This window comes from Lissotriton helveticus, chromosome 12 (genome assembly GCF_964261635.1).
Source record: "Lissotriton helveticus chromosome 12, aLisHel1.1, whole genome shotgun sequence".
NCBI lineage: Eukaryota > Metazoa > Chordata > Amphibia > Caudata > Salamandridae > Lissotriton > Lissotriton helveticus.
This window is the reverse complement of record NC_136073.1, coordinates 151,507,464-151,525,824: the sequence shown is the minus strand read 5'-3', so window position 1 is coordinate 151,525,824 and position 18,361 is coordinate 151,507,464. Positions and strand designations below refer to the sequence as shown.

General features: G+C 46.6%; 1 protein-coding gene across 2 annotated transcripts in view; it reads right to left on the bottom strand.

Annotated features, from left to right (window-relative positions):
• LOC144797739 (hydroperoxide isomerase ALOXE3-like) overlaps window positions 1-18,361 on the bottom strand; it is a 408,992-nt gene that overhangs the window by 356,066 nt on the left and 34,565 nt on the right. For both annotated transcript variants that reach the window (XM_078668481.1, XM_078668482.1), the window contains exon 2: window positions 1,384-1,588. In XM_078668481.1, the coding sequence (XP_078524607.1) occupies window positions 1,384-1,588 (205 nt within the window). The remainder of the gene's footprint in view (window positions 1-1,383; window positions 1,589-18,361) is intronic.

The window sequence follows — 18,361 nt, the reverse complement described above, 5'->3', positions numbered from 1 at the left end:
CTTTGGCTTATTCTGTTTGGGCTGTTAACAGAGCCTTGTACAAAACTGAACGTTGGAGCCCTTTAAACTAATTTAATCACAACTGTTTAAAATTACATCCTTTGAGAGTTAGCAGCATTTAACCATGGTACTCCAACAATACATTTTAAAACAAAGACAGTCGTTGATTCAGTAGAAAGGTGGCAGCTCTAAAACCATTACTTTCAAATTCTTGTGTCACTGTTTATCTGGTATGTTTTGAAGAAACATTAGCCTTAAATAACGCTACTTTTTTCCTATAGTTTCGAAATGATGATAGTCAACAAATTGAATTAGACTGCGCAAAATTAAGCATATGTTACTGCCCTGCATCTACATTGGAGACATACCATTAGCAGGCAATTCGAGATATATCCTATCAAAATATGGAGGCTCTGCATTGCCTCAACATTGCGGGGTTGTTACTGGTGCCAAAAACCGCTTAATGTGATGTTATTGAATCTTCCTTCTACAGTAGTAACTATAAAATCTTGACTCATGAGACTGACCTCCATTCTGCCTTGTGCTGACCCAAATATCAGCAGCTGGTATCTTTATAGATTTAGGGCCATATGTATGTGGGCCAATACCGGTCGGTAAGCGTGAAATTCGTTAAATTTCACCGTTACTAACCAGTATTTAGGCATTTGAGATGTAGGGAGGATTCGGTATTAAGGAATTGGTAAATACTGATTCCTTAATACCGATTCCTTATGGCCTTGCATTTAAGAAATCGGTAGTACCGACTCCTTACATACAAAGTAGGTAGCACTTAAAACAGTGCACCTCAGCCTTAAGGAATTGCTATTTACCACCAACTCCTAGTTGGTGGTAAATAGCGATTTACTTTCAAAAAGCACTTTTTTGCTTTTTGAAGTGTGCCATGTGGCACACATCCATGCTTTTAGGGCATGTATGTGCGCTACATGTGCACACATGCACATTTCAGGGGTGCCAGAGGGTGTCCGTTGGGCACCCTGGCACCCTTGAAATACTCCCTACATATTCCCTACATATGAAATACCGATTCCTGAATACCGAATCTGTAACATTCAGTATTTAGGAATCGGTGTTTCAAAGTTACCTACATTTGGCCCATAATTACTACTTGATATAATTTTCTCATACAATGGTTATCTTTAAGATCTCCAAGTTTTTTATGATTACTATTTTTGTACCTGTTTACTCTAACTGCATATGTTTACGTTGTGATGGCCTTGCCAACAGAATTAACTGGGTATCAGTTCAACATTAGCACATAAACTATTCCATAAAATCCAAAAATAAAAAAAATAAGAGTAGTCAGTGAGACATCAGCTTTGTGACTTTTTTGGGTGCTCCGTTCTATTTGAAGTAATTTTCTACCTGTTCCTTCAGGGAGCTCTACTGAGATGTTCCCCTCAATCCAGCGGTAGCAGGGGAAGTGGTAGATCTTTCTTGTTGGAGATTCCACAGTAACTTTGTTGCAGAACCAGCTGTCCTCAGGGAAAGTGGAAGAGGGCTCCTTGTGAAGGCGGATTATTAGGATATCCCCCAAATCCTGTTCTTCCTGGATATGGTACATGTGGTGCTGAAAAACAAGGAAACCCACCATTATTTTACTGTGCAAATTAATTTATCATTTAGATGTACTAGGTACTTCACCAGGGCATTTTAATATCAGCAATCATGACATTTCTCCATTGTTTTAATCTGACTATTCATATATGAAAAACAGACCATTAATTAATTAATAAGCAAACCAATGGCTTGTTTCTAATTTTTGCCCAAACAAATAATTACAAAATGCAACATATTTTCTTTCTTAAACTTCTTGTCTGAACCAAATATTGTCATACTAACTAACCTTGGAGTAAATTCCACTCCATCTCAAAACAGGATTCCAACATCCTTCTTTTCACAGTCTAATGGCATGGATTTGTTTCAGTGGCTAATTTTCAGTAGGTAGTCAAATTTGCATATGTCCCAGTAGTCCTACTAAATACAATGTCCAACCCAAAATATTTTGCAACAGGACCTAGTAAAAACCATTTGATAACTGGACAAGAGGTATTTATCCCAGAGGGAACTGAAGTTTTGCATAAGGAGCTGAAGAATTAGCCTAGCAACCACTAAAATCTAAACTGCCAGATTTTGCAGAAAGGGTGGTCAACACCAGGACTGTGGGCAACAGTGGAGGCACTCGTTAGTTAAGAGCATACCATTTATTTTATTTAACAGCTGAACTTTGTCAATACTTTGGTCACTTTAAGATAAATGGGCACAGTCACTGTTAGGAAAGAAGCTCAGAGGTACCGAAAGAGGCACAAAGGGTCAGAAAGAAACAAGAGAGGCGCAGAAGGAAGCAACAGAGGTACAGAAAGAAGCAAGAGTGGTGAAGAAAGAGGTAATAGAGGTACAGAAAGAGGCAAGAGAAGTACAGAAAGAAACAAAAGAGCTGCAAAAAGAGGCAAGTGAAGTGTGGAAAGAGGCACGAGAGGTGCAGAAACAGGCAGGAGAGGCGCAGTAAAAGGCAGGAGAGGTACAGAAAGAGGGAACAGGGGTACAGAAAGAGACAAGAGGGGTACAGCAAGAATCAAGTGAGGTACAGAAAGAGGCAACAAAGTTGTAGAAAGAGGCAAGAGAGGTCCAGAAAATTAAAGAGATGAGCAGAAAGAGGCAAAAAAGAGCAGAAAAAAAGAAAGTTGCAGAAAGAACCAACAGAAATGCAGAAAGAGGCAAGAGAGGTCCAGAAAGAAGCAAGAGTGGTTTGCACACCATTAGTACCAATTTAACACCCACATTTAGCAATAAGTAACAGGTGACCATTCTAGGTTTGCAAAGGACCTTCCACCACACTGTAACATTTGTCGCTGCATCTTTGGTAACATGTGAGCTGTTTGAGCTAAAAACAAGGCATTTTTTGATCATATCTTCATATTATGCATCAGATGATGGATTATGTGGCTAAAGCAGAAAATGTATAATTGTGTGAAAATTGGTGCAGCCAAACAGTTACATAATTCCAGTGGCCCTGCTCATACCTCTGACTAGGTCCAGAAGTGCTCCTCAGTGATTCCTTCTTTTTTTTGTCTCATTGAATTCATAATTTAGTCTCTATGGAAACGAAGAAGACTAAACCTGAGGTTACCACTCCACAACACAGACTACCATACTACATAATTACTCTCCATAACACATAATCCCACTGGACATAATTTCTATACACTAAATACCACATACTTTCTATCCACATAATTTCACTGCACAACATACAACATAATTCCACTACACACAAAGTACATTCACTCCACTCCAAAGCACATTAGTAAAACACTTTTAGATTTACAACACCAATAGCTCTAAGTCTTGCAAATGCAAGACCTATAACATTACAAATGCTTCTTTAACTGGTGTTCAGAAATACTGCTGCGTAGGACTTACAGGAGGGACCAGGAGAGCTTCTTAGTCCCCAATGTCCCTCAGGAGTAAAGTGGGCTTTATCCTTCAACCAGTACTGTGCCAGAAGGCGTGTTTGCAGAGTGGTTGAGAAAGGGGGGCTCGGCCTCCGAAAACCTCTTAGCAATCCCACTGTGTGGGACTTAGCAGAGGTAACAGGAGAGGTAGATGGCCCTCAAGGACAACCTTGGGGGCCAACTGCCCCTCCTATTACCTCCAGTAAGTACCACACAGCAGCATTGATAAGTTCTTATAGCAATCCATGGGCCATTGTCCCATCACTCTGCAAACGTGCTCCCTATCGTGCTCTTGCATGCGGATTAAAGTCCGCTGCTGGGGTCCCTTGGGGCCAACTATCCCACCAGTTACCTCCAGTAAGCCCCACACTGTGGGATTGCTGAGAGGTGGACACAGACCATTCCCCTTCGTGCACCACTCTGCAAACGCACCTCCTGGCACACTCTTGGTTGAAGGGTCCCTTGGTGCCAACTAGCCCTCCTGGTACCTCCAGTAAGCCACACATAGATGGATTACTGAGAGTGGTCAGAGGCTACTCCCCCTTCACAACACCAGCAGTGTGCCAAGAGGCACATTTGCAGATTGGTGTAAAAAGGGCATTGCCTCCAACCACCTCTCAGCAATCCCACTGTGTGGGGCTTACTGGAGGTTCCTGGTGGCATGGCTGGCCCCCAGAGACCCTCACTAGCAATGGGGACATAATCCCCTAGCTCAGACCATGACAGGAGGCGCGTTTGCAGAGTCATGCATGGAGGGGGCGGGGCCTCCATCGAGTTGCCGGATTCTTTTTCTTTTTTTTTATGGGAGGAGGCCCACATGGCCCCCCTTCCCTTGGCCACTTTTGGCCCACTTTTTTTTTTTGCTTCCAAGAAGCGCAGAAGTGTTTGGTATGGCAGGGTGGGAGCGTGGCCCACCTGCATTTGTTATTGTTATTGTTATTGTTGTTGTTAACTTCGGTTTATATAGCGCCAAATCACCTGCAGGTCTCTAGGCGCTCCAGACCGATGACAGACAGAAATGATTCAAAGCATAAGGGAGGCCCACAATACAATACTATTTAAGTGGGCCGAACGCCTCCTTAAATAGAAGCGTTTTTAGCAGCTTCCTAAAACGCAGGAGATTTGCTTCTCTCCGAAGCGGTTCTGGTAGTTTGTTCCATATCTGTGGAACCAAAACCGAAAAGGATCTCCCTCCCTTAGTTGCTAGCTTATATCGAGGGCAGACCAACAGCTGGTTATCAGAAGACCTAAGTGTTCGTTTGGGGTTATAGATCTCCAGAGGTTCTTTAATATAGGTGGCGGCTTGCCCATAGATTGCCTTGTGGGCTGTGCATAGGCTTTTGAACTCCACCCTCTGCTCAATAGGGAGCCAATGTAGCTTAAGCAATAAAGGAGTGGCATGGGTTCTTCTAGGTAGCCTGAAGATTAGTCGCGCAGCATCATTCAGGACAACCTGCAATCTATTGGTCAAGGTTTTAGGCAGACCTAAATAGAGAGCATTCCCATAAACCAACCTCGAAATGATTGTAGCAGAGACAACCATACGGAGCATGGACAAGGAAAGAAGGGGAGCTAACTTGCGCAGCTGTCTGATCAAGCCAGTACACGTCCCCACTACTGCAGAGATCTGACTGGCCATTGACAATTCATGGTCACTCTTAATGCCGAGACTTTTTACTTTGTCACTCGGTATCGGGGTGGGACCTAATTCCTGGGGCCAATACAGGTCACTCCAGGGTGAAACAGCTGTCGAAACCACCAAAACCTCTGTTTTTTCCGGGTTTTTTTTCAGCAAATTTGCAGTCATCCAACCAACCATATATATAAGGATGTTCCGAGCGTTGGTCTGCGCCGAAGCCGTGTTATCAATACTCAGTAGCAACTGGGTGTCATCGGCATAATTAAACACGCGACAGCCCATGTTTACTAGAGAGTCAATCAACGGTTGCAAGTAGAGGTTAAACAATAGTGGGGATAATGCAGAGCCCTGGGGGACTCCGCACTCCAGGGTACCTACATCGGAGATGCAATCCCCCAACTGAATCCTCTGCGTCCTGCCCGTCAGAAAGGATTGAAGCGATTGATGGACCACGCCCCTTATCCCGAAAGTGGCCAGTCTGTCCAGAAGCAGGGAGTGGCTGACAGTATTGAACGCCGCTGATAGATCTAAAAGTATCAGGGCGCTCGGTTTCTTACTGTCAGCCTTACCACTAAGCTCATCCTGCACCGAGAGCATCACCAACTCGGTGCTGTGATGTGCACGAAACCCTGCCTGGAGTAGATGGTGTGACTCCAAGAATAAGGAAAGAGACTTCAGCACATGTTGTTCCAAAACTTTGGACAGAAAAGGCAATTGGGATATCGGCCTATAGTTTTTTTTAAATAGCCGGGTCGGCTCCTGGCTTCTTTATCAAAGGCTTAACTCGTGCCTCCTTAAAACTCGATGGTAAATGGCCAGTCTCCATTGAGCTATTAAGAAGGGAGATAATATGATCTTCTAAAATAGGACGCGCCAGACAGAAAACCCTGGGGGGACACGGGTCTGCCGGGGAACCTGACTTGGTTCTACTCATGAGCTGCTCAAGACTTAGAGAGTCTATCTCTGGGAACCTTGAAATAGAGGCTTCTGATGAGATTTGGGCTTCCTGTGACTGAAGAGGGCCGCTCAAGGTATTGTTCTTCATCTCAGAAAGAATAGTCTCCACCTTCTCAAGAAAATAATGTCGAAAGGTGTTACAGTTTATTATTATTTCAGTCGTTTCTGGTTTTTTACTCAACTCTGTTAAGATTTTAAACGTTTCTTTCTGAGTATTCTCGGCCTGATTTATGCGGGTTTCGTAATATTCTGCTTTTGCTGCCAGAATAAGCTTTTTATATGAGTTGAGTGAGATTTTATACTGTTCCCCGTCTATACCGTCTTTGGTTCTCCTCCAACTCCTTTCTAGATGACGAAGCTTCTTTTTGTGATCCCTCAGCAGCGAAGTGAACCATGGAGCGCCTTGTCCTACTCCTTTTGTTTTTGTAGTTTCTCGGGTGCTATCTGGTCAATCGCCTGACTCAGATTCCACATTATGTCCCTATAGTCCTGATCTAAATCCCCACTAGAGACCAATGATTGGACATATCAAGGAAGCATATTGGTCAAAGATTGTGAATCAACTCTTATCCATTGACGAACTTGTTTCAATTTTGGAAGTTTTTGGGCCAAATAACCGTCAATGGCAATATCACAATTCACCAAATGATGATCCGACCAAATACAGGGTAGGATATCCACAAGGGTTACCTTTGGATCTGAAGTCCAGATGAGATCAAGGGTATGCCCCTTGATATGTGTGGGGGCATCTACAAGCTGTTTAATACCAAGTGAGGACATAACAGTCTCCAGATGTCGAGTTGCCGGGTCTTTGTGGGCTTTATCCCAATGCACATTAAAGTCCCCGGTTACCACAACTCTTTGGTATCTTGTGCAGATATCAGACATGATAGGGGCGAATAAATCGTTAAATGCTGGGGTGGAATTAGGAGGACGGTAAATTGTAAGGACCACAAGGCATGAATTATTCAAGGTAATCTTCACTCCAAGTATGTTAGCTAGATCTACAGTTTCGGCCGCAATTTTAACAACCGTTAGGTATTTTTTAAACAAAATTGCAACCCCCCCCCCCCGAGCGTTATCAGCACGATTGTGCCATACCGCATCATATTCATTGGGGAGGGCAGCTATAATATCAGGCAGTGAATTGTCGCCCAACCATGTCTCCGTAAGAGTTAAAACATCAATATCCTCATCCTGAAGAAGGGTGAAGATTTCAAGATGGTGCTTATGAAGCGACCTTGTGTTCAGACTGGTTAGCTTCAAAGAGAGCGGGTAGGTCCTAGACCTCCCACTAAGAGGTCGTAGGATATTCATATCCTCTAGCTTAGCCATGATAGTGGGATAAAGCATCTGCCCACCAATATCTAGATGATGTAGCTCTCTAGAAGAAAATACCTGTCGCCGGCCAGGAGTCCAGGCCCCTGTGCCCGGCCGAGCGCGGACAGGCGCAGACGTGCTGAACTCAGGCGTAACTCCGGCGGAAGTCCGGCAAGCCCCCTGCGCGTGCCCGCTGCGTGTCTGCATGACCGTTTTAAATAAAGGTCTAGCGTCCTTCTGACGACTAGACCGTCAACAAAGATGGCGCCGCCAGGCGTCCTTCTCTCCCCCCAAGATGTCCACCGTAGTAGTGGAGATGGAAAAGGGACCCGCAAAAGAAGCGGTGAGTTTACCAATATTATAGTGCAAGTAAGAGGGCCAGCAGTTAGAACCCGGGGAACAAGAAAAGAAATGAAAAAAATGACAAAAACGGGAATTCTTAAAAGTGCAAGCCAAAAATTACACTGTTGCCACTCTAAGTGCAGCGCGCTATACAATCACGCTGCAGGTCAGGTCAAGGATTGCCACTAGATTTACCCGCCTTAAATAAAGGTCTAGTGTCCTTCTGACGACTAGACCGTCAACAAAGATGGCGCCGCCAGGCGTCCTTCTCTCCCCCCAAGATGTCCGCCGTAGTAGTGGAGATGGAAAAGGGACCCGCAAAAGAAGCGGTGAGTTTACCAATATTATAGTGCAAGTAAGAGGGCCAGCAGTTAAAACCAGGGGAATAAAGAAAGGAAATGAAAAAAAATGACAAAAACGGGAATTCTTAAAAGTACAAGCCGAAAGTAACACTGTTGCCACTCTAAGCGCAGCGTGCTATACAATCACGCTGCAGGTCAGGTCAAGGTTAAATCATATAGCCCCAGAGAGGTGGTGGTCCCCAGGGCTTAGGGGACCCATGAGGCTCCCCAACCTATATAAAATATAGCCCCGGGGAGGTGGTGATCACCGCGGCTTGGGGTGGCCCACAAGGCCCCCGGTCTAAAATAACAATGCCCCGGGGAGGTGGCTGATCCCGGGGCAGCGTGGGGGGGGCGGGAGCTGCCCCATGCATTTTTTTAAATAAGCCCTGGGGAGGGGGTGGTCCCCAGGGCTGCGGGGCCCCACTACATAATTAGGCATTACCCCCGGGACCTGACCCAGCGAGGGCTTATAGAAAATGAAGCGCGGGAGCCTGTGCTTTATTTATTTTTCTTGGGCCCGGATTCGCGCACCTACCACATATTCGGCTGACTTTATTTTTGTATATGCTTTTTTTGGTCCTGGGGGTCCTTGTGAGACCCCCTGAGCAGGCCTAGGGGGTGAGGGTGTTTCTACCCTGCCCATTTTCCTTGTTTTTAATCTTTTTTTCTACTGTTTTCTTGTGACTCAGTTCTACCGAGTCACAAAATGGGTGCCATCACTTCTTGGTTTGGAGTGTTGGCAGCCAATCAGAATGAAGATCGTGCACTGGAGGAGCCACAAATCCTTCTCGGCTCTGACATCAAAATGTTTTATCTTTTGAATTTCTTAGGACCTACTGAACGGATTTACACCATTTAAAAAAAAGGTTGCTTTCTGAACTAAGAGCTAAGTTTTTGCCAAATTTGGTGTCATTCCATTCAGCAGATAGGGCTGTCGCCATGTCTAAAGTTCCGATGGAACTTAACGTGGGGGAATACGTTTTGGGACCCCCTTTTTTCTTGCCCCTCCCCATGGTGATTCATCCCAAAACTTTCAAGACAGGAGCTGACTTGAATGAGCCATTAGTTTTGAAACGTTTGCGAAAATTCATCAAATGGCACCAAAGATATTGGCAAATGAAAAAACACTTTATAAATAAAAACAAGGTCCTAACTATAACTACCTACTGGCACACCCACACACACACACACTTCTTGGTTTGGAGTGTTGGAAGCCAATCAGAATGAAGCTTCTGCACTGGAGAAGTTGCAAATCCTTCTCGGCTCTGACATCAAAATAATTTTATTTATGAATTTCTCAGGAACTACTCAACAGATTTACACCATTTTAAAAAAGGGTGCTTCCTGCGCTAAGAGCTACCCTTTTGCCAAATTTGGTGTAATTCTGATCAGCAGTTCGGACTGTAGACTGTAATAAAATTTGGTTACATCTGGCCCAATATCTTTTTGTACACATGATATCAAGGTGTTATCTTGGTGATATTAGTTTGATATTTGAATGGATGAATGGTGCAAGCCGTGAATTAGTGTTGGAGTGTGGATGAACCCAAAGGGAAGAAGTGTGGCTCACTGGTTAGAGGAGGCAGACCTGGAAGCAGAGGTCAGTCCGGGACCAGGGTTCAATTCCCGGCTCGGCGGGGTCTTGAGTCCTAAAATGTCCATGGACTCGACAATTCTTGCTCCGGTGCCTACTCGATTCACGGGTTCACACTCTGCGACTCTGGGAAATTGCTTGCTTAATCTCCACAACGGCCCCTCGCGGCGGAATGCCTGGCTTTCACCTTGCGGATACCCTGCCGGGGTTATCTCACCGGGGAATACCAGGACGGGTTCCCTAAGCAAGCGCTTAGAAACCGCTTGGTGATTTGCGCTATATAAATTCCTGTACATTTACATTCTCATCTGACTTACATCCGCTTTGGTGCCCTGTCCCTTTGGTGTGAGGGTGGCCCCTCTCTTCTCTTTGTAGAACAGTAGATGCTCGCCAACTGTTATTATGAGAACATGGTCTACCTCATTGAGTGCCCTTGCAGGCAATGCTATGTAGGTATAATGACCAGAAAATAAATAGAAGGATTGAGTAACACAGAAGTTACATCTACTGCAAAAATGCATCTGCAATGTTGACAGTTTATTACCGTGGGAAACACACAGATGAAAATTAGCTGTACTGAACAAATTGCCACAAAACACTGAAATTACAAAATCACTTCTGGAAAAGGAACAATGATTGGTGTATAAATTAAAGACACACAAGACTGGCCTCAACGAGGAGATCCCATTACTCATTCCCCCTCCCTCGCAGCTCCACCATTAAGTGTGGTGTGCCCCTTCACTTGCACTCTCGTGTGCTAATGTTTGAGGCCCTCCTCCACCTGCAGTTTCACCCGCACCTCATCCCTGGTGGTCCAGTGGAGTTCTCCTCTGCCTTGCCCCGCTCTATTCTCCTTTTTTTTCATTTGTTTATTTCTCCCTCTGTCTTTTTCCGTGTGTTCACTTTTCCTACCTTGTTCTAATTTTTTCACTTTTTCCCTATTTCCCTTAGCCTCCCTAGGGGTCCAATGGACTGCTGTTTTCCTCTGCCTCGCACCGCTCTCGTCTCCATTTTTTTCACTTGTTTTTTTCTCCCTCTGTCTTTTTCTGTTTCTTCACTTTTCCTACCTATTATAATTTTTTCCGCTTTTTCCTTATTTCCCTTAGTGGTCCAGTGGACCTCTGTTCTCCATTGCCTTGCTCCGTTGTCCGCTCTGTTTTTCACTTGTTTTTCACCCTTTTTCAGATTGTTTCTGCACTTTTCTGCTTTCTGTGCTTTTTCTGCTTTCTGCCATGTTTCACTCTTTTTCTTCTTTTTTCCTCCCTTATTTCTCCTTTCCTGCCTGTTTTTCCCCGTTGCTGCTGCCCCCGCGGCCCCTCCCCCAGCACAACCAGTGTGACCAATCCTGTTCCCCTCCCCACGCCCATTTGTGCCCATCCGCGACCCAACCGCAACCAGCGCCAGGAACCCTGCACTCCGCACCACGAATGCTACAACCCGGCGACACTCCATGCCCTCAACCCAGGCAGCAATAACAACTAAAAGCAAGCATCACCGGCCGACACCCACGGACACCTGCAGCACTGCCAAAACCACAGACCCAGTGCAACCCACCCGCAAGAACACACCTGAATCAAAGACCCTGCAATGCATCCTCCTCAACGTCCGATCCCTCCACAAACACGCCGCCAGAATCTGGGACCTCCTTGACAGCACCACCCCAGACGTAACATTCTTCACCGAAACCTGGACCAACACCTCCTCGGAATTGGGACATCGCCATTGCCATCCCCAAGGATACAGGATTACAGGAAGGACCTCCCCAACTGCCCGGGAGGAAGAATCGCTATTGTCTAGAAATCCACCCACCGCCTTAGCACACTCCCCGACGAGCCTACAGACCTGATTGAACACCTTCACTTCAAAATACTGGCCAGCCCCATCACCACCCTCCGAGGAACCATCATCTACCGACCCCCTGGAACCCGCTGACCTTTTTCCGAATCCATCACGGACATCATCTCCCCACAGGCCATTGCATCCACCCCCTACACCCTGCTGGGAGACCTCAACTTCCACCTCGACAACTAACTCGACCCCCTGCACCATATCCTTTCTGGACAACCTCCACAACATAGGAATCTGCCAGATCATGACTGAACCCACGCACCCACACCCTGGACCCCCTGTTCACAACAGGAAACTTCATCACCTTCAGACACACCGCCGAACTCCTATGCACCGACCATCGATGCGTCCACTTTACCTTCATACACCCACCATCCACAGACATTAGCACCTGCTCCCACGAAGAAATTGGACCAATTAACCTCATCACTTAGCAACTCCACCCTTACCGTCACGGAAAACGACGACCCCAATGTTGCATCCCGAACCCTGCACAAATGGATCACCGACAGCGCCAACACCTTAGCCCCCCTTAAGAAGAACAAAAACCCCACGACAAAAAAGCGAGATGGTTTACCATTAAACTTCAAGAATTCTGACGCACTTGCCGCCGCCTCGAAAAAGACTGGAGGAACACCAAATCCACAGAAGCCCACAACAACTTCAGAGCCGCCACCAAAGTCCACCATCAACTCATCAGGAAAACATGGAAAAAATCGATCGAAGACAGCATCTCCTCCAACGCACACAACAGCAAAGAACCTTTTTCCACCACAAAATGAAGATCATCTATGACAATTTTGACAAAGACAACCAACACACTGAACCCTCAGCAATCACCCCCGACACCATGAAGCCAACGATCGGCAAATGGACAGCCCTCACCACCAAAGACACACTGAAGATGATGAACTCAATCCACTCCGGGGCCCCCACGGACCCCTGCCCCCACCACATTTTCAGCCGCCGACACCATGACACCCATGCACTGCTACACCATAAACCACTCCTTGGCAACCGCCTTGTTCCCCGACGACTGAAAACACGCCAAGATTAACCCCCTCCTCAAGAAACTACAGCCCCATCTCCCTGCTCCCCTTCCCAGCAAAAGTCATAGAGAAAGCCACCAACTGCCAACTCGCCACATTCATCGAAGAGCACAACATCCTCAGCTCCTCCCAATCCGGCTTCAGAAAAAAAAACACCGCACGGAAACCACCCTCCTCGCCGCAACATCCGCACCCTTCTGGACAAAGGAGAAACAGCAGCCCTCATACTCCTCGACCTCTCAGTGGCGTTCGACACAGTCGCTCACGGCACCCTAGTATGCAGACTCCACGATGCAGGGATTCAAGACAAGGCCCTCGACTGGATCTGCTCCTTCCTCTATGGCAGAACGCAGAGGGTCAGATTCCCCCTTTCCTCTCGGACCCTACAGCAACCACCTGCGGAGACCCCCAGGGCTCATCCCTCAGCCCTACGCTCTTCAACATCTACATAGCTCTGCTCACCCCCATCGTCAGAACCTATGGACTCACATTGTGTCATACGCAGACAACACCCAACTCATCCTCTCCCTATCCAACTAACCCAACACCACCAGTCACAATTTTCAAGAAGGCATGGAAGCCGTCGCCAAATGGATGAAAAACAGATGCCTTCAGCTAAACACCAAGAAACAGAAGTACTCATCATGGGCTCACACCCTGATGCCTGGAACGAAAGCTGGTGGCCCCCCACCCTCAGAAGCCCACCCACCCCCACGGACCATGCAAGCAACTTGGGAATCATCCTGGACTCCGAACTTAAAATGGACCGCCAGATCAACGCCATCTCGTCTTCCTGCTTCCACCGCCTCCTACGCAAGGCCTTCAAATGGATCCCACTTGAACACAGAAAGACCCTCACTCATGCCCTGGTCACCAGCAGACTAGACTATGGCAACTCACTCTACGGCAGAATAAACAAAAACCTCACATGCAAGCTACAGAACATCCAGAACGCCACCGCCAGATTGATATCCTCAACCTGCCAAGACACTGCCACCTCTCCCAGCATCTGTGCCCACTCCACTGGCTCCCCATCGAAGCTAGAGTCACCTTCAAGAAGCTCACCCACGCTCACAAGGCACTCCATGACACTGGACCAGCATACCTGAATAGCTGACTCAAATTTCACCCACCCCAAAGGACCCCACAACCAGTCCAGCTCTCCTACACTGTGGTCGCCCACACTAGAAAGACCAGATCAGGCGGCCGCTCCTTCTCCTTCCTCGCAGCCAGAGCCTGGAACCCCTCCCTCTCCACCTCAGACAACATCTCTCCCATCTTCACAAGAAACCTCAAAACCTGGCTCGCTGACAGACCCCCTCCTTGATGGACTGGAACCTGTGAAACACCCCTCCCCCAGCACCTTGAGACCCTCACGGGTGAGTAGTAGTGCTTAACAAACGCTTGATGGATTGATTGATTCATTAACCCAACTGAATTATTTTATTTATAGGGGCAATAGAAAGTGTGGCAGAATCTTCTTGACCCTCAAGACCCATCCACTTTTTCCTGAAAAAGTTAACGCACCAGCCCCCATTTGAAGTAGAAGACATACTGAGGTCTCACATCATTAGCTATGATCGGAAATGCATACTGACCCTTTCAATATACCCCTTTTACTCCACAAGTATGTTGGAATGGGTAAATACGATGTCAATGAATATCATATGTGGAGGGCCAACAATGGCAATACCAATAAATGCAATGTCAATATATGCCATAATATGTGCCTGCATAGCCATGTCAATACCCATAAATGCAATGCCAATGTATGCCCACCCAACAGTGTTGATACCAACAGTAACAATGTCAATGTATGCCATGACCCATGCATGAATGACAATGGTGTTACCAGTAGAAACAATGTCAATGTATTCAATGACCTAGGCAAGCATGACTGCGTCAATATCACAAAAGACAATGTCAATGTATGCTATGACAACTGTATGCTCAATGTTGAGAGTGTTGCTAAAAATGACACCCGTGACTTTCAATGAACTCATGTCATTGCTGTTGGATTTACCCAAGGTGATCTCCCCATAAACCCTGGGTCCGTTTTATATGGTCATTCAGGCCCATCGACTAACACTGACCCCTATCAAGTGATAGGTCCCTTGTGGGGTCACTTGTAACTCAAAGACAAACGCACACCCAGGGAAAACCCTGATCGATCCCACAGATAGATATTTGGACCACAAACAGATCAGAGGAAACTGGCCCCAATAAAACACGTTTGGGCAAAGGCATTCGTTCCCCAAAAATACCACAAAACTAGATGCCACATGTAGATAGCAACACTCAGCCAATCCGGACATGACATGCACACCACGTGTGGTGATCATGCGCTTCTCATGCCAGACATCTGGACACAAACACACTGGTCCACACTGGCTCTCCCCAAGGTTGAGAGCCATCTGTGTCCTTGTCTGATGCCCGAGCTTGTCAAGTTATGACTGAGATGCTTTTCAGAACTGCAGAAATTATTTTATTGTACCTCACAAGATGTATATAATGTCAGCAAGAACTTTGTACACCTCACTGATTTTTAGTGCCGGGTGTTTGTCCCTCAATGCAAAATCAGTGGGAACTGCATCTTGCACAGTGCAAAAAGGTGCTGCTTCTTTCTGCCACTCTGCTTCCTCAAGACAGACAGAAGGTTTCTCATTGCAAGCGGTAGCGACCACTCATGCTTGTCAATTTACAGTTGGCAAGCAGCTAAAAATTCTGAACTCCGCAAGCTCCGTGGAGTGCGAAAAACTCTACAAAGGGAGTGGACTTCACCGCCCTAGGGTCCCCATGTTAAAGGACACCCCTACTTTTAGGGTGGGTGAGAGTCTTACAAAATGAAAATAATGCCTTATTCTGTATTAACTAATGACTGGGTATCCACATGGGAAAGGACTTTCTCCAGATTGGCAAGGGGTACCCCAAGTTTTATTTGGTACTCAGGTTCTAACAAAATGGCCAGAAGAACTTTGTTTGAATACACTGAGAGCCGATCCCAAATGGTGTCCAGCACCGATTCGGTCCCAATCGAAACAAACCATGCAGAGATTTTTTGTGTACTTAGCTTCTTTTCTGCTGTACCACCCAGGGGTGGGAGTGATTGTTGTAGCATAGATTGTCAAGATGAAGCATTCAGAAAAAGCACAAATGAAAGGCTAAAGTTAGTCCTGTTTCACAATCAAAATTTAGTGGAAGTTGAGAGAGGTTTACCAGTTCAACTACTCTTTCCTTTTGAATTTGCTAAACATGAAATGGATCACTGAAATAATGACCAGCACTTGTGATCTGATTGCCATGCACAGAAATTATAACTAATGCTTTCTAGTTTTCACTAAAAAACATAGCCCAAGCCACTGCTGACTTATTGCATAATAGTTTACTTGAATTACCACACTGCTGCTGGGGGCCTCCATGCACCACTCTGGTTGACAGTGAAGGGTCCATTCAGGTCAAGGTCCGCCATGCACTACCACACACAGGGAATGCTGTTGATGAGGTGATAAGTGTCTGTAGCCTGACAAAGTGTGGAGGTCACTGTTGGACCTGGCCTTTTTTGCAGGGTTATCCCCAAATGTTTTTCCTTCTTTCTGCTATTTTTTCTGACATGTTTATGTTGGCTGTAGGACTCTGGGTCATTTACCACTGCCTTGTCAGTGCTAAAGTGCATGCGCTTTGTGTCGAAATTGGATTGGTGATTGGTTTATCCATATTTAACATATACAATTTACTAGTAAGTCCCAGTAAAGTGTGCTCAGGGCTGTAAATCATATGCTACTAAGGTGCCTGCAGCACTGATTTTGCCACCCACATGAGTGGCCCTCCAAACATGTCTAGGACCTGCCACTGTTATGTCTGTGTGCAGTTTTAAACTGTCATTTTAACCTGGCAAGTGCACCAACTTGCCAAGCCAAACCTACCCTTTTATTATAAGAAAGGCACCCCGAAGGTAGGCCCAAGGCAGTCCCATGGGTTGGAAGTCCCATGGGTAGGGTGCAATGTATTTTAAAAGTAGGACATGTATTGTGTTTAGTGTGTCCTGGTAGTGAAATACTGCTAATTTCATTTTTCACTACAGCAAGGCCTATCTCTCCCATAGGTTATCGTTGGAGCTGCCTTGTAACATTTTACAAGTATATCCACCAATTGGGAACAGATAGAGATGTGGAGTCTGGGGTCTCTTAACTCACAATTTAAAAATACATTTTTTGGTGAAGTTGGTTTATAAACTGCTTGTCAGAAAATGCTAGTTTTAGAAAGTGGAACCAAAGGAAATGATGGACGGAGCGTTGACAATACAAGCACTCACCCCCAGTCAACTGATCTGGGTTTAATCCATCACCGTTCTTTAGCCCACTCTGCCACCCCAGTTCAGACATGGCCATATGCAAATCAGTCTGACCCTGTGTCCAGGCCCGGACTGGCCGTTGTGGGCACCGGGCAATCCCCCGGTCGGCTGCAAGGGTGGAGGCCGGTTTTGGGCCCTGGGGGCCGTTTTTGTTGCAGAGCCGGTTTTGCAGCATAGCTGCAAAATCGGCCCTGTAACAAAATCAGCTGAAAAGCAGCCCTGGCAAAGCGCTCGCCCCCCTCCCCCCCGGGGGGTGAGGGGGCCGGCCGAGCACTTTGCCAGGGCCGGTTTTGGTTCCCAGTCCGGCCCTGCCTGTGTCTCATGGGAACAGTCCAGCCCGAACTGCCTTCCCTGGACCGGAAACAAGCTACCGAGGACCGGTTTCTGGCATTTCAGCCATCTTCAGCCCGGCTTGCTTGAACTGGGGTGGCAGAGTGGGCTAAAAACGGTGATGGATTAAACCCAGATCTGTTGACTGGGTGTGAGTGTTTGATTGGTTCAGATGCTCCGTCCATCACCACCCCCCTTTGTACCAGTTTTAGAAAGTGGGCATTTCCTTGCTTAACTATTTTGAGCCTCTGCCTGTGTGCTGAATGCACATCTGGGTTAGAATGGCAGTTGGGCTGTTTGTGCATTCACTCTAGACAATCACACAAAGGGAGCTGAGGTGTGCTAGGCATATCCTGATGGTCCATCACCAGGCTGACAGGCCTTCCTGAGCTAGAGTGGTGGGCGGAGTCATCGCTGATACCTGAATAGAGCTGTGCCTGTCCTCACACAAAGTAGTCTCCACTCCCCCGGAGTGTGTCTGGAGCTAGGGCATGGAAAGGCAAGGTCTTGTGCACTACAAAGACTTTCCTTTGAAGTGTGCCTACTTCAAACATTGAAAGTTGTATAAGTACAAGACTACTGACAACACATTCTCAGAACAATTCAGGACCGAGGACATTCTGCCAGGAAGAAGAGCTGGATGCTGTAGGAGGGACTGTGACCCTGCCTGTTGATTTGTGGTGCTGGCCTGCTGCATCTGCCTTGGGAGTGAAAGTACTGTTCTTTGCTTTCTTCATCCTACTTCCAAGGATCTCCAAGGGTTTAGTGTGCCTGCCTTCTGTTAAGAAGTCTGAGGTCCAACAAACACTTCACCTGTCAGTGCCTGGGCTCTTCTGCTGAGAGTCCTGCCTTGCCCAGTGGTGCCAAAACAAGTCCCTTGGCCCTTGGTAGTGAAAGCTGGTAACTTTAAAGAGAATCTCCATGCATTGATCCCCAGCTTCTGCTTTATTCAACGCCCTGCTGTAAAAATTCACTGCATTGCTGCTGCCTGCACCGAAGTATGGTTCCCGGTGGACGCATTGACCATGGCATGGCACCACCATCAGCGGCTGCTTTGTCGCTGTGGAATCGATGTAGCACCTGGTTCGCTGTTGTAAAATGGACACAGCACCTG